General features: G+C 46.3%; 1 protein-coding gene across 1 annotated transcript in view; it reads right to left on the minus strand.

Annotated features, from left to right (window-relative positions):
* Positions 1-24,082, minus strand: part of TESK2 (testis associated actin remodelling kinase 2) — a 64,989-nt gene extending 40,907 nt beyond the window's left edge. Inside the window, exons 1-2 of the mRNA XM_088455595.1 lie at positions 23,934-24,082; positions 13,816-14,119 (exon numbers count right to left, since the gene is read on the minus strand). Of these exons, the coding sequence (XP_088311721.1) occupies positions 13,816-14,028 (213 nt within the window). The 5' untranslated portion in view covers positions 14,029-14,119; positions 23,934-24,082. The remainder of the gene's footprint in view (positions 1-13,815; positions 14,120-23,933) is intronic.
* Between the last annotated feature and the right edge of the window lie 559 nt (positions 24,083-24,641).

The raw sequence follows: 24,641 nt of genomic DNA on the forward strand, positions 1-24,641 counted from the left end.
CCCCTAGTGCCTAACCCTAACCCTCCCCCCCTAGTGCCTAACCCTAACCCTCCCCCCCTAGTGCCTAACCCTAACCCTCCCCCCCTAGTGCCTAACCCTAACCCTCCCCCCCTAGTGCCTAACCCTAACCCTCCCCCCCTAGTGCCTAACCCTAACCCTCCCCCCCCCTAGTGCCTAACCCTAACCCTCCCCCCCCCTAGTGCCTAACCCTAACCCCCCCCCCCCTAGTGCCTAACCCTAACCCCCCCCCCTAGTGCCTAACCCTAACCCTCCCCCCCTAGTGCCTAACCCTAACCCTCCCCCCCCTAGTGCCTAACCCTAACCCTCCCCCCCCTAGTGCCTAACCCTAACCCTCCCCCCCCTAGTGCCTAACCCTAACCCTCCCCCCCCTAGTGCCTAACCCTAACCCTCCCCCCCCTAGTGCCTAACCCTAACCCTCCCCCCCCTAGTGCCTAACCCTAACCCTCCCCCCCCCTAGTGCCTAACCCTAACCCTCCCCCCCCTAGTGCCTAACCCTAACCCTCCCCCCCTAGTGCCTAACCCTAACCCTCCCCCCCTAGTGTCTAACCCTAACCCTCCCCCCCTAGTGCCAAGCCCTAACCCTCCCCCTCCCTAGTGCCAAGCCCTAACCCATGTCCTCCCTAGTGCCTAACCCTCCCCCCCCCTAGTGCCTAACCCTAACCCCCCCCCCCTAGTGCCTAACCCTAACACACACAGTTGGGATCTGTCGAGACTGTGACCACTGGCATCCTGACTACATCCCCTGAGATCACTTCAATCTCATTTACAATATAATAGAGAACTAGTGGCGGCGATCCGTCTCTTCTGGCAAAAGTATAGAAGTTATCATCATAAAAACAATTTAAAATGTGGTGGATGGGTTAAAGGAATGACACGAATAGAGCAATAAACCAATGGAGCAAGAGCCATATCAGATATTTCCTAAAGTAGCTGCTCAATATTATTCTAAGATTTCAATGTCCTTTTTTCCCCCAAAACACTATCGTAAGGGACATTAAAATATTAATATGCGCTGCGCTGGGTGACAGCATCTATTGAGTTATGTTATGAATAATTGAAGAGAGACATTCTCCTTTCACAGCGAATGCAAATGCACAAGACGTTATAACGGAACACAATTCCCTGCAAGGAAGAACATTTTTCTCTTTTATTATACATGTAAAATGTCTTTTTGGTTTTTTTTGTACGATGCAAAATAGAACAAAGTTTATGTGTTATAAACCCGGGGAGCAGTGGGTTTGGCCGAAACTACTTTACAGATTTCTTCCAGACTGTATATAGCAGTTAAACAGATTATGCAACAATAAAAAGCTTTGATCCAAGTGCTCACGCTCAGATGAAACAGCCGGATCGTTTATGCCTTTTTATGGATTTATACCGAATGCTTCACGCGGACGTTACTGTGGAGATAGATGGTAATTCTGTATTGCTGTAACTCTTGTATTAGATGAGTGAATCACAAAACCATACCCCGCAGGAGCGGAGGGAACGCCTGAGAGCAGTACGCCGGGAACCAAAAGAATAAACTCCTTTACTAAATGCCAAATACAGTGATGTGAACTGTTCACTCATTTATAGAGGTCATTGGTCTAATAAGTTCAAAGGTCACCAAATTGTTAATTGTGGCTCGAACAGTTGCGCCAAATGTGGTTAGAGGTGGAACTGAATTTCAGCGCCACCATTGGTTGCATTCCATATATAGGATGTGCTGGGTAAGCAATTAGGTACGTATCTGCACCATGCATTGCCGTGATGTTGGATCATTGTATTGTTTTTGGTTTTGTAGTGTTTGCAGTGACTAAAAGAAAAAAACGAAGTACCAACTCCAAACTAACTTAGATATTGGTTATTGCAGGAGGACAGTTTTAATGCACCTGTGCTGGATCTTTATTCTTCTCCAGCAGAAGAGAAGCAGGGGTCATGCTAAAAAGCTGGATAGCAACATGAATATAGTGTCCACTCTAGGTCCGGCGGCAGGCATGGCGCCAGACCTAAAGCTAGGGCACTCTTGCACGTGTCCGAAAAGGGGGCGTGGCCAACGAAAAGGGGGGGGTGGTCTTTATGACGCGTCCACTTTTTGTCACTCTTGGGGGCGTGCCCAGCACTTACGGACATGTCGGGCAGTCCCCAAGTGCCACGGACACGGTGAATGGACGCCGGGCGCATTCACCGGCGGTGACGACTACTCTGCCGTTTTCCCCACCCGAGGGACACTGCGCCCCGCGGGTGGAGGACAGAAGCCGCAGGATGTTTCAGCAGGGCGCCGCACTGGAGGGCAGGGTGCTTTCTGCCCTTCAGAAATAGGGCAGGGCATGGCGCCCAGCTGAAACAGCCTAGTGTGAACGCTATGTATACACGTCCTTCAGGCCTGTTTATATTAAACGTTGTACAATGCACATATAGGGGTAAATACTAAAGTGAGAGTTTTTAGAAATGGAGATGTTGCCCATAGCAACCAGATTCTACTTAACATGTATCTAGCACCTTCTAGAAGATAATAGCTAGAATCTGAATGGTTGCTATGGGCAACATCTCCGCTTCTAAAAACTCACTTTAGTAAATTTACCCCATAGTGTTCATTCTAGCACCCTGCACCTCTCACAACCTGTGCAGTTCCTCTTCCTTGCCTGGTGCATCGCTCTCTGCTCTGGTGCTTCTAGTACACTCAGCTGATGCAGCAGACTGCTGAGCTACAGTCCAGAGTGTGCAAGAAGCACCAGAGCAGAAAGCGACACCCAGCAGGAAAGAGGAAGTGTACGGGTCCGTGAAAGGTGCAGGGTGCTAGAATGAACACTACACATATACTCCCAATAGGGATCAGTGATCCCCACTACTGCAGCAACATCTCTGCTCCGTCTACCAGAAGACTAACAGGATGCAGCACATTGGAAATAAAAAGTACAGGTGTGCACAAAACAAACAGCTGATATTTTAATGACATGGTCACATTGCAGAGCCTTATTTTTCATGTATATAAGGGGGGACTGGTAAAACGTACACTGTGCATAACTCTGCAGGAACAGAGGGACGTCTGATGCAGCAGCAAGAACACGTTCTGTGCACAATTCTGTCCCAGGGAACCCGACTAGTAAGAGCTGAAGAAAGCACCAGATAACGACACCACCAAAAAAGCACAATATGTTCTGCCTGGTACATTTATTATACGTGAGAATTCAAGGAGAAAAAAGGAATCACATACTAGCTTCTCATTTTTATAAGCTCCCCAAAAAAATAAACTCAAAAACTGTACGTGGCTAGCAGAACTATAAAGGGCCTAGAATAGGAACAGAACATGTACAGTACTTAGGGCCCAATTCAGAGATTTACGTCAATTCTAGACTTCCCTAAACCTCCGGTGTTTGCAGATCTGCGCACGCACAGGAGCCGCGCTACACCGATCTGTTCCTGCACCATCGGTCGCAGTGCCCCAGATCTGGAGCATAAATTTACATACTGCTGGCATTTGGGGGCAGCGACAGGGAGTGTTCCAGGAAACGGGGGAGTGTCGGCCCCTTTTCCTGGGCGTGCCGAAGCCAGTGGCTGCGTCCTCGGATGCAGTTTCACTGGCGCCGGCTGCGTGATTTAACCGGACATCCTGAGTAACCGGACCAGTGTTTCCACTATTGGGCCTTTTCCCAGTTATTCCTGGTTTGCAGCAATATTTCCACTTTTGGATATTTTCCCCCCCGTTTTTCCTGGGTTTTGGCACTGTTAAGGCATACGGTTTCCAGCTTTGGATCGGTTTCCTGGTCGGATAGAATTATCTTTTCAGTTTTTAATTCTTTGTCACTGTAGCTCGTGTTGTCAGCTCTCCTGTTATGTAATTACCAGCAGCATTATTAAGGGGAAAAAAAATAAAATGTGCCAGGGAATTTTTTCTACAGAACCAGGACAAAAACTGGTAGAGACCAGGAAATCTGCTCATTTGAAAGTGGAAACACTGAACCGGTGGGTTACTCAGATGTCCAATTGGTCACGCAGTTGATCTGAAGTCTTTAGATGCAGCATCGGATCAGAGAAGCCGGCAGTGGGCATCTTTTTACTTAAGATACCTCCTGCAGCTTTTACATGTTTTAGCATAGCTTCTGTGTACAAAGGCGTCGCGGCTCTGCTATATAGCGTCCACCTCAGGCCCACAGAGTGCGAGAACTGAAATCCACAGCGATAACACAACTTGTGCAGGAAAGAGTATAACAGAGATACCGCAGAGACACAGAACATGCGCAGGACAGCGGGTATAATACAGAGATACCGCAGAGACACAGAACATGCGCAGGACAAGGGGTATAACACAGAGATACCGCAACACACAGAACATGCGCAGGACAACGGGTATAACACAGAGATACCGCAGAGACACAGAACAGGCGCAGGACAGCGGGTATAACACAGAGATACCGCAGAGACACAGAACAGGCGCAGGACAGCGGGTATAACACAGAGATACCGCAGAGACACAGAACAGGCGCAGGACAGCGGGTATAACACAGAGATACCGCAGAGACACAGAACAGGCGCAGGACAGCGGGTATAACACAGAGATACCGCAGAGACACAGAACAGGCGCAGGACAGCGGGTATAACACAGAGATACCGCAGAGACACAGAACAGGCGCAGGACAGCGGGTATAACACAGAGATACCGCAGAGACACAGAACAGGCGCAGGACAGCGGGTATAACACAGAGATACCGCAGAGACACAGAACAGGCGCAGGACAGCGGGTATAACACAGAGATACCGCAGAGACACAGAACATGCGCAGGACAGCGGGTATAACACAGAGATACCGCAGAGACACAGAACAGGCGCAGGACAGCGGGTATAACACAGAGATACCGCAGAGACACAGAACATGCGCAGGACAGCGGGTATAACACAGAGATACCACAGAGACACAGAACATAACAGATTCCGAAGAGATCATATAGCAACTAGTGCAGGACACAGAGCATAATACAGAGATCCTGGAAAGATCTCAAACCTTGTGCAAGATACAGTATAATACAGAGATACTAGAGAGACAGCATAACTTGTGTAGGACACAGAGCATAATACAGAAATCATGCAGGACAGAGATGTCCCAGAGGTAGCATAACTTGTGTAGGACACAGAGCATAATACAGAAATCATGCAGGACAGAGATGTCCCAGAGGTAACACAACAAAGCATAATACATAGATCCTGGAGCAATAACACAACTTGTGCAGAACACAGAATAATACAGACACACAGCGTAATGCAGACGCACAGCAGGACAGTAATGCAGACGCACAGCAGGACAGTAATACAGACGCACAGCAGGACCCAGCGTAATGCAGACGCACAGCAGGACCCAGCGTAATGCAGACGCACAGCAGGACCCAGCGTAATGCAGACGCACAGCAGGACAGTAATACAGACGCACAGCAGGACCCAGCGTAATACAGACGCACAGCAGGACCCAGCGTAATACAGACGCACAGCAGGACCCAGCGTAATACAGACGCACAGCAGGACCCAGCGTAATACAGACGCACAGCAGGACCCAGCGTAATACAGACGCACAGCAGGACCCAGCGTAATACAGACGCACAGCAGGACCCAGCGTAATACAGACGCACAGCAGGACCCAGCGTAATACAGACGCACAGCAGGACCCAGCGTAATACAGACGCACAGCAGGACCCAGCGTAATACAGACGCACAGCAGGACCCAGCGTAATACAGACGCACAGCAGGACCCAGCGTAATACAGACGCACAGCAGGACCCAGCGTAATACAGACGCACAGCAGGACCCAGCGTAATACAGACGCACAGCAGGACCCAGCGTAATACAGACGCACAGCAGGACCCAGCGTAATACAGACGCACAGCAGGACCCAGCGTAATACAGACGCACAGCAGGACCCAGCGTAATACAGACACACAGCAGGACCCAGTGTAATACAGACACACAGCAGGACCCAGTGTAATACAGACACACAGCAGGACACATAGCGCTTTACAGACACAGCAGGACACACAGCGTAATACAGACACACAGCAGGACCCAGCGTAATACAGACACACAGCAGGACCCAGCGTAATACAGACACACAGCAGGACCCAGTGTAATACAGACACACAGCAGGACACATAGCGCTTTACAGACACAGCAGGACACACAGCGTAATACAGACACACAGCAGGACCCAGCGTAATACAGACACACAGCAGGACCCAGTGTAATACAGACACACAGCAGGACACATAGCGCTTTACAGACACAGCAGGACACACAGCGTAATACAGACACACAGCAGGACCCAGCGTAATACAGACACACAGCAGGACCCAGCGTAATACAGACACACAGCAGGACCCAGTGTAATACAGACACACAGCAGGACACATAGCGCTTTACAGACACAGCAGGACACACAGCGTAATACAGACACACAGCATTGATACACAATTTGTGAGGGATTAAAGAGCATAACAGAAATACCACAGGCACAAAGCATAATGCAGAGATACCTTATAGAAAACACAAGAGACAGCATAATACAGACAGGATTTGTGCAGGATTATAGAGCGTAACAGTAAGAGAACACAGACCTAGATATCAGGGGCCTAATTCAGAGTTGCACATTGTACTAGTATGAGCGCAGTTAGCCGATGTCTTAAGTACTGCGCATGCACCCCGGTAATTACCGCACAGACGCAGAACGAGATTGGTTTTTAGTGGTCAACCTGGGTGTTAACAGGGAGCTGGCTAGGCAGACGCGGGCTGCATCTGAAGACGCACAACCGCTCACACCGGCCGCCATACTCAAACGGCACATGCCATAGGGCTGGTGCCAAGTTTCCATTGCGTGTCTAATTGTGCACGGAGACGGATTTCCACAGGCGCAAGAGGCTGCAAGTGGGCGTCTCAGTATTCAAGAAATCGGCCACGGCATTAGCATAAAGGCGCAGACGTGTCTCTGGGCGCAGCCCTGTATGTTACTGTGCAGGCACAGAATTAGCAAGAACTGAACAGCTAACATCAGCGAAAACTGAGAGAAAACTACATTCATGTGACATCACATGAGCTCTCGTCTACAGGCCAACAAGAGGATGGAACAGAAAGTTTTATTTCTAATTGTATCTTATTTCATAAGCTGAGAAAACACAATATATCAATGTCAATATTACTAAGAGTTCTTTATATAGCATTTACATAGTACGCAAAGTATATTAAATCATTCACATCAGTACCTGCCCCGAATGGAGCTTACAATCCACACTTCCTACCACACATACACACACACACTAGGCTCTCCACCTCTAAGATGGCGGCCTCCTCGTGGGCAGGTGAAAGGTCAGTTTTATGGAACACAAAGTCAAGTCACCACTTGTTTAAATGTTTGCACATTAGGTTTGAATTGTAAAAGCTTTATGTGGCTACAACCATTATGAACGCGGCTTTTCTAGCACTGGAATCCCATTTTAGAGGTTTATTTTCTGAAAATCAATAGACATATTTAACCAAGCAGGAGATGAAAGGTTTACAGACTTCTCTAAACCTCTGGCCTAGAAAGATCAATGAATTCATCAGGAATGTTCTATTCAATGTGTTTCTCGCTGAACAGTGTCAGGAAGGTCCCCTCTTAGAATATATTCTGGATGGGTCCTAGTAACTGTAAATATGAGGTGGGGGAGAAATCATGGCAGCCAATAGATGAACGTATTTTAATGTTTTAATTGTAACTACTGCCAAAATGCACTTGTTATTAATATACAATAAATGTATTGTCAGCTATCAGCATGCTATTTACAGTGTAAGAGGAGCTAGTACACAGAATCCATTATTAGAGAGCCATAAGCACCTATGCCCATGCTATAAGCATCAGAACAGGGCTCTCTGCCTGCCATAGAGCATTATATTCTACGTCAGAAATAAGAGTTCACAGCACACGGACAGACAGAGCCTGTCCCGACAGGCAGGGGGAGGAGGAGGACGGAGGTTTGGTAATTACAGGCTGCGCTCTTTGCACACAAATCACAGATACCCCAACTAAGGAATCTCTGGGCTGCATTCGATAATAAATAGCTATGAAACCAAGAGATCGGATTGGAGATGTGCAGTTCGGGAAGCCTACATCCCATGAAATGCCCCCACAATTTATTAAATGTGCAAAAACCTGCCCTGGAAACCTGCTTCAGGCTGGATAAGTCTATAGAAATTACATTTTCTGAACAGATTTGGAACAGGCACAGAAATCTGCCGCAAGCCACCTGGTCCTGGAATATTTACCTAATGCTCTGTGCACCCCTGCCAAATATTACCCAGACTCTGCCTCGGGTTCCACTGTAAACAGATTGAGAGCAGCCGCACTTCATCTAGGAGCTTTTCAGTCAGAGGATCGTGATTTATGTAAATATAACCCAGCGTTCATTTTTCAGAATTACTGCACTATCTACAGATCTGCGTTAATGCGCCCATTGCCTATATTATGCATACTAAGCACAGGAAGCCATTTTGTGCATCATCAATTCATGAAGTGCCTCAGTGTAGTGACCTCACTAGTTAATCTGCCCTCTTTTTTTTTTTTTTTACACATCTGACAACATGGCTGCCTCTGCTGTGACCAGGTGACGTAAAGCGAATATCGAGCCAGCAGAGTGTCAAAACCTGGATGTTTCAAATGTGTTGCTTATTGATGTGTATTGTAAGAAGTGAGGGAGATTCACTTCTGATTTTTAGGTGCGCTAATTAATGGGCGCCCAATGTAGCAATTCAATTATCGTGCTTGTCGTGTCCATAGACCGGGTCTAGCCATATAAAACGGCTAAACCCGTCTAAAGTTCTGGATAGAGCGCCCTAACCACAGGGAACCATGCGGCGGGCGGTTCTAATTCCAACAGCGGCAGCCTGACAAGAGGAGGAAATCCTGACCGTCCTTAAGGTAAGTATAAACTAACCTAATTCTACCCCCTAACCCTCCTTTAGGGGTGCCTAACTCTAACCTCCCCAAGTGCCTAACCCCCCTCTAAGTGCCTAAACCTAACCCCCCCTTCCCCACAGCCTAATCCTAAGTCTCCCGGGGGGGGGGGGTGCTTAACCCCAAGTCCCCCCGGGAGACCATAACCTAACCCTCCACCCCGCTGCGGCTGTCCGCTCCCGGCTTACCTTCAATCGGAAAGCCAGGTGTCGGGCTCCCGGCGTAGGTCTTAATGACAGGCGTCGAGATTTACTATTTTTTTCCATTATCTTTTTTTCCCCCAAAATAACTCTGATCCTTGGGAGCGCCGGAATACTTCTATACAAAAAACAATCTTTATCCGGATCTCTGTTGAAAGTTCCGATTATTCCAGGCTGCACCTTCTCTTGGTTCATTTATAAGACCACATAAGGATAGTAGCGCCAATCATCCAAACCTATTTTTATCCTAGCCTGTCATTTGTACCTTGCCGGGATCAAGCAGTCGGGAAGCCACCGGTCGGCATTGCGACCGCCGGCTTCCTGACTGCTTCCCAACCAACGACAATCACACATTTCTGTTCACCACCTCAGGAGGGCGCGAGCAGAAACGCAGGCAGTTATCGTGCAAATTAATTTCTCCATCGGGCGCATAGAGCCACCGGCGAAAACAACTGAATCGCCCACTATGTATTGCAAAAAATAAAAATAGAAAATGTGCTTGCCTAAGAAGTGGGAACAGACCATTCACAATTCTAAATCCTGCGCTGACCTTCCAGGGTAATAGATCTGTCAGTCAGAGCTGTCTAACACACACTTATACATTTTTTGCACACTTCCTCAGTGTCTTGCATGTTTGATGTAGATAAGTGGTTTTAAATTCATTTGACAAGTGTCAAAGTGCCTACAGCGTTAACTTTTCGAAACTGGTAAAAAAAAAAAAAAAAAATGACCAGCATCACAGAGCATTTTAGCTCAGCTGATCCCTACACGTCCATTTACAGATACATACAGCTAGACCAACATGGGGCCACAGTGATGCATGCAAGATTGTGGTGTCACATGTACATGAAATGAGGTTCCTGCAACTAATGTAACATGCACGGCCTTAATGCTGCAAGCTGGCCTGGTACCTTCCAGTTGGGTACATACTATTTGACATATGATCCGATATATTGTTCCGATGCAGATCGGAACGATATATCATACACTTCGTATAATGTGTATGGCCAATCAGTCGTTCATTGAATCCTTCCATCTGCCGTGCTGCTCATCAGATGGGACAATTTCACAGCCTGCATGTTGCCGTTACATGCATCATGTAACGATATGTCGCGACTGCGTATGGCGGATCGTGTAGTGTGTACGGCGACGCAATGTATTGTTGCATCGCTGGGATCACACTGCCGCAAGGGGTGCACCCAGCTTTACACTGTACGGCAGTAATGGTGCCCTACTAAGCTCAAAAGGGCTGCACATTACCCTTAAAGCTCCGCGGTAATTTAAGACGTGTCTTGTGTTGTTAGATGTGCTTTGAATACGTGGGGAGTCGGGAGAGACACTCAGCATGTGACTTCCCAGAATATATGTAATCAGTCACCATGGGAACTGAACCGTACGTCAACTGCCAAAAATTAGAATATGCACAAATCTTTAAAAACACTAAGACAATCTGCTTAATTAAATAAAAATGTTAAAAACCTAAAAATTACAGCCAACTAATATACAAACGTACCATGCTGGTGTATGCACAGGAGTCTATGCTGCCTTCCGTGAAGGGCAGCAGTCTTCAATTTGAACCATAAGTTAAATATATCTCTCAATATAGGAGATGCAAAATTGAACATTAAAATCCGATTACCCCAGACGCGTGAGCTGTGGCAGCAAGTACTGAACACCGGTTAGCACAACGTGCAGTGGCCGGTGCAGGATACATGAAGACATAACTAAATGATCCCCCCCAAAAAATAGAGAATCCAGTGTCACCACAAAGTTTAGGTAACAATTAAGTAATCATTGCATTTTCTCAAAACTCAGATAACGTAAAGGCTGCAGATTATTCAACTAATCTACAGCTAGGTACACACTAGGCGACTTGCAAACGATGCAATGTCGTCAATGATTTCCCTTTGAACTCCCGAACAAACAATCTAGTGCATACACACTGTGCAATCTTACAAATGACCAAACGATATATATCTTGCATCGTTTGGTGGTTAGATCGTTAACTATATAATGTAACCATAACGCCTGGTAGTTCGGTAGAGCGTCCACACTGCACAATCTGAGGGGAATCGTTAACGAGATTGACAGATTTTCCTGTATGTACAAAAGATATGAAGAGGAGACGATAGATATAGCGGGAGCGCGCACATTGCACGTACACACTGGACGATTTGTCGTTCCGATGCGTCGGAATTGGCCAAATCGTTTAAAATATCGTCTAGTGTAGGCAATAAGCGGTCCCCCAGATATTGTAGAACTACACATCCCAGCATGCCCTGCCACAGTTTTGCTATTTGGCCATGCTAAAACTGCTGCAAAGCATGCTGGGATTTGTAGTTCAACAGCTGGAGGGCCGCTTAACGCCCAGCCCTGGTCTAGTGGGTAGGGGGCCTAACGCTTCCGTACACATTCCTCGTCCACATGTAAATGATTATTAGCAGTTACAGATGATCAGACATAACTCTGTACAGTCCCAGGGGTTTATTTATTAAAGTGCGGGTTTATGGAAGTGGAGTAGTTGCCCATAGCAACCAGATTCTAGCTATTATCTTCTTGAAGGTACTAGATAAATGTTAAGTAGAAACTGATTGGTTGCTATGGGCAACATCTCCACTTCCATAAACCTGTACTTTAGTAAATATACACCCCCAGAGACAATCACACATTGAACCCTTGGGGCAGGTTTGATCTAGCTCTTCGGAGCAGAGTTGAGCTAGACTGTGGATATCGGCCGAGCCACATAAACATTGACTGCGTGTTTGTAAATTAATAGGAGATGGCTACATACAGAAAGTTAGGTCTATCCCTCCCCCACCAATACAGAAGCTTCTATTGTCCAGTGACTGATATTATGAAGGCATGATGGCCATTTGAATTCATATTATTTGAAAAGATAACTAACATTTTATTTTGTTTTATATGGATTTAAATTGAGAGGTTATTAAAAAAAAATAAAAATAAATAGGGCTTCAAAGTTCTCTATGAAAATTGAACTTCCGGAACACAAGATTGTTTCAAAACCCTGGCGACGCCTACTTGAACACCTCCAACACCCTGGCGGCACCCATGCCCGCACACCTCCAACACCCTGGTGGTACCCATGCCTGCACACCTCCAACACCCTGGCGGCACCCATGCCCGCACACCTCCAACGCCCTGGTGGTACCCATGCCCGCACACCTCCAACGCCCTGGTGGCACCCATGCCCGCACACCTCCAACGCCCTGGTGGCACCCATGCCCGCACACCTCCAACGCCCTGGTGGCACCCATGCCCGCACACCTCCAACACCCTGGTGGCACCCATGCCCGCACACCTCCAACACCCTGGTGGCACCCATGCCTGCACACTTCCAACGCCCTGGTGGTACCCATGCCTGCACACCTCCAACACCCTGGTGGCACACATGCCCGCACACCTCCAACACCCTGGTGGCACCCATGCCCACACACCTCCAACACCCTGGTGGCACCCATGCCCGCACACCTCCAACACCCTGGTGGCACCACCACCTGTACAACTAAAACACCTGGGCAGCACCACCGCCCACACACCTTCAACACCCTAGCGGCACCCACCTGCTCTGCCCATGCCCTAGCAGAGACATATTAAGCAGTTGTGTTTCTAGGTATAAGAGCTTTCCACCATAAGATAACGTATTAATGGTCCATTGTCCAAACTGTCCGGCAACCAACATTAAACACATAGCTTTATCGTTCTGATTTCCATACGTACTTTCAGTCCTGTATTTATATCATCAGGCAAAGTTCTATATTCCTGATGACCTGGGGTACAACACAGCACTCATGTACATTGCTATACAAGTGTTCTAAGAAATCAGCTATATGTCAAATAAAGAATCAACAGTAAAATACCTGCTTGATGCTATAAGTATATGGTTAAAAAGCACAGCCTGAAATTAGCAGATCATAAAAAACAAAAAAGCAAAATCTAGTAAAAGTTGCGGTATGGGACCTTAATGCTATCGTGGAAATTGTCACCATAGAGCCCAGAGTTCGTCAAAACAGGTGGATACATATATATGACAACAAACAAGAGCGATCTGCTCCATACTGAGAATATAAACAGGGCTCTAGAATGAAAGTGAAAGTAGCCATTAGCCAGAGATTGCCGAACATATCTAATATCTACTCTGCATTCTGTGTGTTTCTGAATGTGACATTGGCAAAACTCCCACACCCCTTATTTCAGGGCTAAGATCTGGGGCTCTGTTACACAGAACAGGGACATCTGGAAGTTTAAAATATTTAAGTACTAGCTGCATAGCTCTGATCTCAAAGAGATTGAGCCCAGTAAATAGACACAGTAAATTATATCTTCAGAAGAGACTACTAATGTCCACCGTCTCCGTTCCAGGAGCTTGTAATTACAGAACCTGAAATGCAGATTGTTAAACTTATTTTTGTTTCATACGGAAGCCACAGAGTATTTCAGCTCTGAACACAACTCTCTCACACTAGATCTAACAGCAAGGTTTATGCCGTAAGAGCATAAAGTACAAGGGGCACAAAAAGAAAACACTCTCAGCCCCGCTAGTCAGGCCCCCACAATTGCGTGCGTATGTGCGCTGGTAACAAGCAAGCAAGTGCCAGGATTCTGTCTGAATAATTATGCGGTTACCTTAAAAACTTCAGAGAAGAAGCCCGAGCCAATCTTTTCACATGTGAAGTCATCGAGCCGTGTGAGTCTGGAGAAGGCGCTGATGAGGGCGTTGTAGGAGGACGAGTAGACTTTCCCCAGCTGAGCAATCCCACCCTCTCCGCCGAGGCTGTCCTCAATACGCTCTAAGCGAGGGGGGAATCCGGCAATCGAGTTTCGTTTGTTCCGATCCATTGTTCCCTGAGTAGTCTGGCTGGGAATGTAGCAGAGTTACGCTCACATTTTAGGATTGCCAAGAAATGGGATTTCTGGTGTTTACGAAATGCTGAAAGATAAAAATAAATAAATAATAGGATATAACGTGATGTATGCTGCTAAATAATTTCAGGCTCGTCACCAACACAGAATATTGACGTCTGCTCATTTGATTTAGTAATTAGTAATTGTTATAGTCATTAGTAATTGTTTAGGCTCAGGACGAGAGTTTGTATCCAGAGTATGTATTATCCCTAAAGCTGGGGAAAGGCATGGATAAGCTAAAAGTTATCTGAAGGTGCACAGGCCCTATCATTTTGCATCCTAGCATAATACAGTCAATAATCCTGTAGGCTACATCTAGATGTGCAAATATAGACAAAACATTAATAACAGCCATGATCTGTTTGCAACATCATTTCTATAGGATCTTGTCCAAGGATTGCCTCTTTCTGGTACCCAATCCATCTTGGAACTAGCGGATGTGTTTGGTCTTGTAGTTCCGCAATAGCTAGACAACCACAGGTTGCCACCCTTAATATAAAGAGTAAGTCCAGCATCAAGAATGCAGTGATCCCTCTCTGGGGTCTATTACACAGGTAAAGCCAGGAACACACTATACAATTATCTGGCCAATCAGCCAATAATTCCTGGTCGGTCCTGACAACTGTATAGTGTGTATGCTGGAGCGTTAGCTGATAAACGGCTTCAAACACTTCTGCAACAGCCAGATCAAGAGATCGGGATCTGATGTGCTGCACACTCTGGGCCTAATTCAGACCCGCTCGCAAGCGGGTCGATGTTGGCCCAGTGCGCATACGCACGAGGGAGCCGGCTCCGTCGTGCGCATGCACGAGACCCGGCTAGCGACGGCCAAGCCGTCGCTATGGGTCCCGCTACAAAGGGGGCGTGCTGTCGATGGTGAGTGACAGCACGCCCCCTTTGGTGGGCGTGCCAGGGGCGTGGCTGCCCAGACGGAGGCGTTCCCATGGGAAAGCCTACTGTCTGGGGCCGGCCCCACTGACATCACAAGTGATGTCAGTGGGAGTGCTCTCAGCTCTGATAGAGCCGAAAGCACTCCAGGGCTTGCGGCAACGAGACCCTACCACAAGGGTCTCGTCGCAAGCCCGATGGTCTTGACCATTGCGACCATCTTTTTGGCCGCTCGCTATAGCTGTGGGTGGTCACCCACAGCTATGCGAGCGGCCAGGAGGCCGCTCTAAAATTAGGAAGGACGGCCCTGATTCAGAGCGAGCACTCTGTCAGAGCGTCCGGCTCTGAATCAGGGCCTCTATCTCCTTCCCAACCTCCCGATCCCGTTGTAGAGATCTGAGGAAAGTACGCACTGATCTAGAAATTGCTCAGTGTGTACAGGTGCACACTGATCCAGTAATCGCTGTCGGATCAGAGCATTTATCGGATCGGCAGTAATTTATCTGCTCATGTGTACCCAGCAAAATGCAGAAATCAAACAAGTCTGGTCCAATGTATCGGTCATTGCATAGCCAGAGAATTGGCATGCAATCCGAGAAGGGTCCTTACCTTACTCAGGGGACAACAGTTGTATCTCATAGATGTTCCTCAGAAGGACACATCTGCAGACTCTGGTCCTTGCATTATGTATATAACATACTGTACATCTCACATGTTTCTGGATTTTAACTGATTACACTGCACAGGTAAGGCCAAGATATGTACCAATAGCCATAGATAATACCTCTATGTATAGAGAGTTCTGAGGTCACAGGTCAGATCTGGTGACTTTTAGAAAAACTTCTGTAACACTTCTACTGTAAACGAGTAGAAATAATACAAGTCATGGGAAAACGCATTATGCCATGTTATAAATAATATTTATGATGAAATAAAAAAAATTTTGTTCACAAAAATTACACCCCTCCCCACACACACTGCAATAAGAGCAGACGGTCTAAAATCCTATATTACTGATGTGCACACCTGCTCCTAATATATCTTATATCAGCGTGCACTGCTTATACCACCACCCAACAGAAAAACATGCAGGCAATGCAAATATCTGCCCTTATTTACCTATATACACACACAGTATGACTGGTGCCATCTCCAGGGAAGGGATTTCCTCTCCTATTATCGAAGTACGAGTGCATTTCCTTTTAGTATAATGCCCCGATTTTAAAGGAGAACACTGACTATAACAGGCACAAACACCTGTGTACAGAATGATCCCTCTGCTCTCATGTCAGCCAGCAGAAGCGGTAATAAAAGGAGAAGTTTCATTGCCTAAATGTGCAAGAGACTCTCTCTCTCTAGAGAACACAGAGGGACGAAATGCGTTGGGACAATTTCCTGTGGTCAACTCTGAAGTACGTGACAGATAAGCTGACAGTTCTTATAATAAAAGTGTGAGATTGTTTTTTGTACCACACGATTAGAGATGGTTTTCTTAGATCTCCATTTAAGTATGTACATCTCTCAAATGATGAGACCATCTCCGGATGATATTGCCTCGTATCTGACCATGGTTGAATAGATTTGGTACGAGATGCAGATTCTCTTTCAAGATTTTCAATAGGTTGTTGGGTACCTTAAATAAGCACGAGTGGAGTGCTTTATTACACAGTTGGTGATATCATTTCATTAAGTTGAATACCATCACTTATTTTTCCCTGCATGAGAGCACATGCATTTGTATATCAGTTTTACTTTAATGGTGTATACACACGGTCAGATTTTTCTTCAGATCTGAACGATAACGATTTACAAAAATCGTTCATATCTGAAGAAAAATCTGACATGTCTGAACGATGAGCGTTCCCGATGGTCAGATAACGATATCTGACATCGGATGTGTTTGCAGTCAGACTTGGACGATTCCATTCATTGTAATGCAGTCAGAAATCGTTCATCTGACAAATCTGACCGTGTGTATGCACCATTACGCTATGGGGGCGATTCATTTGTGGAACGCGCCCCCTGCTGGGCGTCTATGCGAATAGGTGCCCGATGGAGCAAGTCAACTGTTTCACCGTTCTGGCGCACATTAGCAATTATAGCACCCACAAGTTAGCCACGCAAAGTGGCTAAACCCGTCTGAAGAGGAGGTTAGGGTGCCCAAACAGACATTTGGGCGCCCAAAAAAAAAAAAAGGGACTTTAGATAAATTTTTTTCTTGCACCACTGGAGGCTGCAAGAATAAAATTTCACTTCCGCGGCTAATGGGCGTCTATCGGAGAAACAATTGAATTGCTCCAAGAGACGCCCATTACTATAGACTGTGAGCGGGGGGCGCGTGGCACAATTGAATAGCCCCCTATATATTGCTTTGGTGATCATAATAATGTTACTCAAGTGTGTGTCTGTGTGTATATATTATACACACATACATACACACACAGTTGAGTCACATTATTATGACCACCAGCTAATAACCACCGTGTGAAGCACAGACAGCAGCTAGACGGGCGGGGAGTGAGTCGATAAGAAGTTGGTAGGTTGGCACAGGTATCTGGAGCCATGCTGACTGCAGTGCATCCCACAGCTGTTGGGAAGGTGCGCTGTGGAGTATCCATAGAGCCAACACAACAATCGACGTGGTCCCACAGATGCTCAATTGGGTTCAAGTCCGGTGAATTAGGGGACAAGGGAAGTACTTGGAAGTCTCAGACACATCAATGGCACGTGGTGCTCCGCAGTTTCCACCTCAGTTTTTCGCAATAGTGCCATTTTTCCAGTTACGGTACACCTTCACCACAGCATCACAAAACAGTTCACAAACTGCGCTGTGTCAGAAATACTGCCACCCGTGGCCTGATTTTTGCAACTCGGCTAAATCACCTTTTTTACCCATGACAGCAACGATTGATGTGTGTGCAGACGGCCTATCGCACACCTTATATACCCACTGAGCCAGCGCACGGCACGTGACGTACTTCATGGGCTACGTCCTGCAGACGTCAAATGTAGGAGGTGGTCATAATGTCACTTGACTGTGTGTGTATATGATAGATATATCTATCTCTATGAGATATAGAGATATAGAGATATATCTCTCTCATCATGCAGAGTTTTTAAAAGTACCAAACGGAATAGTTAACTGTAGTGATTTATTTTCTGGTGTATATCTTCTACCAACAAAGTTTTTAAGACACCAGAAAAAAAATATTATGGTATAGAAAAAGTGAATGTACCTGAACGTATGTCTATGTCCCGTGCATCACACAGAGAATCGCCCATGTGTTTGAGACGTGCACCAAGTACAAATTGCTTTTACTAATAGGATGCTCCTAGTTCTAAGTCTAACCAGTGGGTCAGGTGTATAAATGTTATAGTGAGAGGTAAAGTCATCAGGAGGTAGACAGAGAATATATGCCAAGGGGAGACTCAGACTTATCAGAAGACCCCCCCAGGCACCTTCCCAACAATAATGCAAACTGGAAGACGGCGAACTGCTGTATGAACTTATAACTAGGACCAAATGTGATTAATAGAAAAATAAAAAGAATCCACTACGAGAGAACAGACAGCAAAGACCCCCTACTCTCCATTGCCAGGCAGCAAAATGCCCCTGAGACACAAACAACCTCCCACAAGGCCAGGACTTGAACCAGCATCAGAACTCAGTGAGGGTAGTAAGAACTATTCTATTGCATTGAGTAAAGCTGGGCATCCACTATACAATTTTCTGTCAGATATCTGTCTGGTTGGAATGAAAACCTGGTAATGTATGGGAGCAAATGACAATCGTCCATTTGCTCACAAACACTGGAAAATAGCCAAAAATGGTTGTTCAGACAAAATGTTTAAAAACACACAAATGTAACAAATTTGAACAATTTTTTGTCCTTTTTTCAGTGTTTAAAACCATATGATCGACTGTCATTTGCTCCCATATATTACCAGGTTTTCATTCCAACCAGCCAGATTGGACAGAAAATTGTATAGTGGATGCCCAGCTTAAGTCAGAGCTCGACCGATCCCAGTCACCATGGCGAGTAAGAGTTCAGTCCGGGCGACTAAATTTTGCTGTGGTCCGTGCTATAGTTGGATCCAGATTGGATGAGTTTGGACCATGTGAGTGACGAGAGGGAGGTTTCCACTCTGTATGTAGCATGATGAATCTGGATTATAAGAGGGGGTCTTGTAAGCGCTCTGTCTTCACCGACAGTCAATTTCAAATCTCCCACTGCGGAGCTCAGCTCCGCCAAACCCAGTCCCAGTATTGTGAATGCTGAAGAGGGCAGCTGCGAGAGTAAGTGATCTTGTTGCCTGGCCGATCACACTGCAAGGCTAACACAGCCCGCAGCAGGTGAGCAGCCAGGAGATGCACACTGCACAGGAATGCGTACGAGTAGTCAGGTACAATGCCCGTGTTAAGGAAGGCAGAGTTGCGAGTTCTGGCCTGAATATGTAGCTAAATGACGGGTACCAGTAGCTTGCACTCTGCGTCAGATATCACCAGAGATCCTAGGATGCCATTCAATAGCGGTGTTCCCTGCCTGTCAGGTGCAGCACCAGTCAGCAATGTCTCGCTGTGAATGCCTTGGTAGACGGAAGCAGTCAGAGGATTGTACAAGCAGTTATTGTACAATCAAAAAGGAACAACTAAGTTTAGCCAGCAATGTGTATAGATTACACACATTCAGCCCATTGGGCGCACACACACCATGCTCCCCTATTTTGCTTCAGGTTAACCTCTTCCCCCCTAAAATATTATTGATTGGCGGCACTACTGTGTAGAGAACTGAATCGAGGACACTGTGTGGCATACTATGAATTTGGGGCATACTGTGTGGCATCCTATGAATTTGGGCCCTACTGTGTAGCAGATTATGAATTGGGGGCACTACCGTATGACATTTTGAATTCGGTGCAAGTATGGGCATGTTGCAGAATTGGATGACCTTTGAAGAGGCATGTGTGCTAGTCTGAAGGATTGTGGGGAGGTTGAGGGGCACTGAAGAGGCATGTGTGGTGGACTATACAAGTTTTAATATATTTTAGTCTGGCTACTAAACTTTTAAGTTGGCTCCTAGATTTTACAAAAATTGGCAGATGGCTCACGCAGATACTTATAAAATGAGAAGCCTTAGTTGCTTACATATAACTATTTAAGTGGCGATTGTAAGGGCTCCGGCATACTTGGTCAACATTATTAGAGTTTACTATTTAACTACTTTGCTGTTAGATCAGACGGACCCTATCGCATGTGCTCTTGTAGGCATTTACCTTCCCCTTACTCATACCTTTTGCTAGAGATAAACTCAGCGTCTTGCCCTTTTTTTCTTTTAAAGTGTTTATCTACATACTGTTGGTTAAAGGAGTGGATCATTTTATAGGCAGAACTGAGTGCAATAGGTCACTTGGGGCAGATCCAATATTAATAGTATGAGAGAGACATGAACTGGCTGAATAATGGTTACACATGGATGCCTGACTATGCACAGAAGACTTCCTCCAGCTAAAATGCTACTAGCAAACATGTATTTGCAACTGGCCAGGAACGTTATAACCGGGGATCGTATTCATGGCATTCAGTGGTCCCATTCCATAGGCCTTTCGGACTATATAGAATAACCACACAAAGGGCTTGACTCAATTCAACGCGAATTGAATAGCGCTGGGAAGGAGCTTCCGGAGTTATTCAATCCAGCGCACTGTTAATCCCGACTAAAGGATTTCTTCTCGCACCCTCCCTCGAGCCTATAGTATAAAAGGCCACATAACACTCTGATGAGTTTGTACCTGTACTCGACACTTGGTGAACATACAACAGCTCAAAACCACAAGCATTTTATTATAGTATTACTAGCTGCAATTCATGCATAGCACAACATTCCCACAGCGATGTATACCACCAACATCAGCCGCAGTGCTATTTGTGACACTACTATCTTAATTTTGAGATTGAACATATAACGCAGAGTTGTACAAAGGCAAAGCAATTAGAACACACCATCAGCGTTTACACAGATGACAGCAACACACATCACAGTACAGTACTACACTCACGGCGCTGTAGACTACACCCCATCACGCTCCACATCAGGGCACTACACCCCAAAATGCTCCACACCAGGGCACTACATCCCACCATGCTTTACACAAGGACACAGGTTCTCAAACTTGGCCCTCAGGACCCCAAAGAGTACATGTTTTCCATTTCTCCTTACAGAGTCACAACTGAAATGATTAGCTCCACCTGTGGATCTTTTAAAATGTGTCAGTGAGTAATGAATACACCATACCAGCCGACTTTCTGGCTGCTCCTTCCGGGAGGGAGCAGCCAGATCGGCAGGACGTGGTGGGCGTGGCCGAGACAAGGGGGAGTGGCCGGTCGGGTGTCATCACTTGTGGGCGTGGCGGGAGCGGAGTCACACGATCGCGTCAGTTTGGCCCCGCTACACAATGCCGATAAAATAGGCATTGTGAAGCAGGGGGCAGGGCCAAAATGACGCGAATCGCGTCACCGGCCCCCGCCGCTGCGGGGGTTGCAGGGGTTAGAGCGGGGGGATAGAAGGGGTGAGCGGCAGCCGGGAGAATTGCCTGCCTTCCCGGGAGGTCGGGAGCGGCACCCGATTTTCGGGAGGCTCCCGACCAATCGGGAGGGTAGGCAAGTATGGAATACACCTGGGCACCTGCTGGGTGACCTGGAAAACGTGAACTGTGTGGGGTCCTGAAGACAGAGTTAGAGAACCACTGCACTAGGACACTAGTGTCAGTCAGAATGACAAACTATGGTGCTGTATATTACCATTGTCAGACAAATCTATGTCATACCACTATAAGCAATACCCTATATATTACCAGCATATAGCACTAAGAGAAATGCTCCATATAGTACCAGTATAAAGCACAATGAAAATTCTCCACATAGTACCAGCATTTAGGACTATGAGCAATAATCCAAATAGTAGCAGCACAGTGATGCTCCATTTATAGTACTAGGATATAGTACTGAGTGATCCATACAGTACCAGTATATAGCACTACGAGCAATACTCCATATAGCACACAGCACTATGGGTAGTACACCATAATGTACCAGCATATAGCACTATGGGTAATAACTATATAGTACCAGCAAATAGCACTATGGGTAATGCTCCATATAGTACAGGTATATAAGCACTATGGGTAATGCTCCATATAGTACAGGTATATAAGCACTATGGGTAATGCTCCATATAGTACAGGTATATAAGCACTATGGGTAATGCTCCATATAGTACAGGTATATAAGCACTATGGGTAATGCTCCATATAGTACAGGTATATAAGCACTATGGGTAATGCTCCATATAGTACAGGTATATAGCACTATAGGTAATGCTCCATATAGTACAGGTATATAAGCACTATGGGTAATGCTCCATATAGTACAGGTATATAAGCACTATGGGTAATGCTCCATATAGTACAGGTATATAAGCACTATGGGTAATGCTCCATATAGTACAGGTATATAAGCACTATGGGTAATGCTCCATATAGTACAGTTATATAAGCACTATGGGTAATGCTCCATATAGTACAGTTATATAAGCACTATGGGTAATGCTCCATATAGTACAGTTATATAAGCACTATGGGTAATGCTCCATATAGTACAGGTATATAAGCACTATGGGTAATGCTCCATATAGTACAGGTATATAAGCACTATGGGTAATGCTCCATATAGTACAGGTATATAAGCACTATGGGTAATGCTCCATATAGTACAGGTATATAAGCACTATGGGTAATGCTCCATATAGTACAGGTATATAAGCACTATGGGTAATGCTCCATATAGTACAGGTATATAGCACTATGGGTAATGCTCCATATAGTACAGGTATAGAGCACTATAGGTAATGCTCCATATAGTACAGGTATATAGCACTATGGGTAATGCCCCATATAGTACAGGTATAGAGCACTATAGGTAACGCTCCATATAGTACAGGTATATAGCACTATGGGTAACGCTCCATATAGTACAGGTATAGAGCACTATGGGTAACGCTCCATATAGTACAGGTATAGAGCACTATGGGTAACGCTCCATATAGTACAGGTATAGAGCACTATGGGTAACGCTCCATATAGTACAGGTATAGAGCACTATGGGTAACGCTCCATATAGTACAGGTATATAGCACTATGGGTAACGCTCCATATAGTACAGGTATATAGCACTATGGGTAACGCTCCATGTAGTACAGGTATATAGCACTATGGGTAACGCTCCCTATAGTACAGGTATAGAGCACTATGGGTAACGCTCCCTATAGTACAGGTATAGAGCACTATGGGTAACGCTCCCTATAGTACAGGTATAGAGCACTATGGGTAACGCTCCCTATAGTACAGGTATAGAGCACTATGGGTAACGCTCCCTATAGTACAGGTATAGAGCACTATGGGTAATGCTCCCTATAGTACAGGTATATAGCACTATGGGTAATGCTCCATATAGTACAGGTTTAGAGCACTATAGGTAATGCTCCATATAGCACTATGGGTAATAACTATATAGTACAGGTATATAGCACTATGGGTAATGACTATATAGTACCAGCAAATAGTACTATTGGTAAAACACCATATAGAATTATGTAATCCGGCATACAGCACTATTGTTAATGCTCCATATAGTACAGGCATGTAGCATTATATATGCACTGTGTATAGTACACCATATAGTACAGGCATAAAGCACTATGGGTAACGCACCATATAGTACCAGCATATAGCGGAGCGCAGTACAAGGTCCAGGACAGGGGTCAGTGGTTTGTTGATAAGATGAGGCAGGGGGAGGAGCTGTGGCCCCTGCTTAGGGAGAGGGGGGAGTGGCTGTGGCCCCAGTGGATAGGGGAGGATGCGTGTGGCCCCTGCTCTCGGGATGGAGGAGAACTCACCGTGAGCGGCTGCTGCTGTGCAGGGGAGCTGGGAATCCCCGCAGCGTTACCCCCCGGCCGCCATGTCCGCTCGTCCCGAGCACTGAGCAGCGAGTCAGCTGCGACCCAGCGCAGGTCCTGGACGGGGCGGAGCCCTCAAGCGACACCACGCCCATCCCGCCCTCTCCAGCCAATCGTATCACCATACTGTTTAAATGACAGGTGAAACTCTCGGCCAATCACATGTCGCAGCTCTCGCTCACAGCGCTACACCCAGTACCCTTCAAAGAAGGCTTCAGCCAATTCGTCACTTTCTGATGAGTGACGGTCTCTTGACTAAATAGGAAACGGAGAATATGGAGGCGGGCTCGTTTATTGTCAGCCAATAGGAGTGAATAGGTCGCATGTCGCAGCTGAAAGTTGGTAAATAGTTTTGTGGGAAGGTTGTCGCTGTCCGGGTTTGGTTCGTGGTTGCTGTGACGACCAAAGGCGGTAATCCCGGACTGATGGCCGAGCTGCAGCAATGGCTGACAGAAAGTTTGATTAATTGGCAGCGATTTCTGGTGAACCGCTGGAGGTCGCTGTGTTGTTGACATTATGGTAATACCAGCAGCTGCCAATAGGTGGCGCCCGTTCCTCTGCGTCTTTCAGCAGTTGCCAACAGGGGGAGCTCGCCCCGCTTCTTATGCCAGCTGCTTCCAACAGATGGTTTTCCTTCCTCTTGTGCCA

This window comes from Taudactylus pleione, unplaced genomic scaffold (genome assembly GCF_031769625.1).
Source record: "Taudactylus pleione unplaced genomic scaffold, aTauple2 ptg000662l, whole genome shotgun sequence".
Lineage (NCBI taxonomy): Eukaryota > Metazoa > Chordata > Amphibia > Anura > Myobatrachidae > Taudactylus > Taudactylus pleione.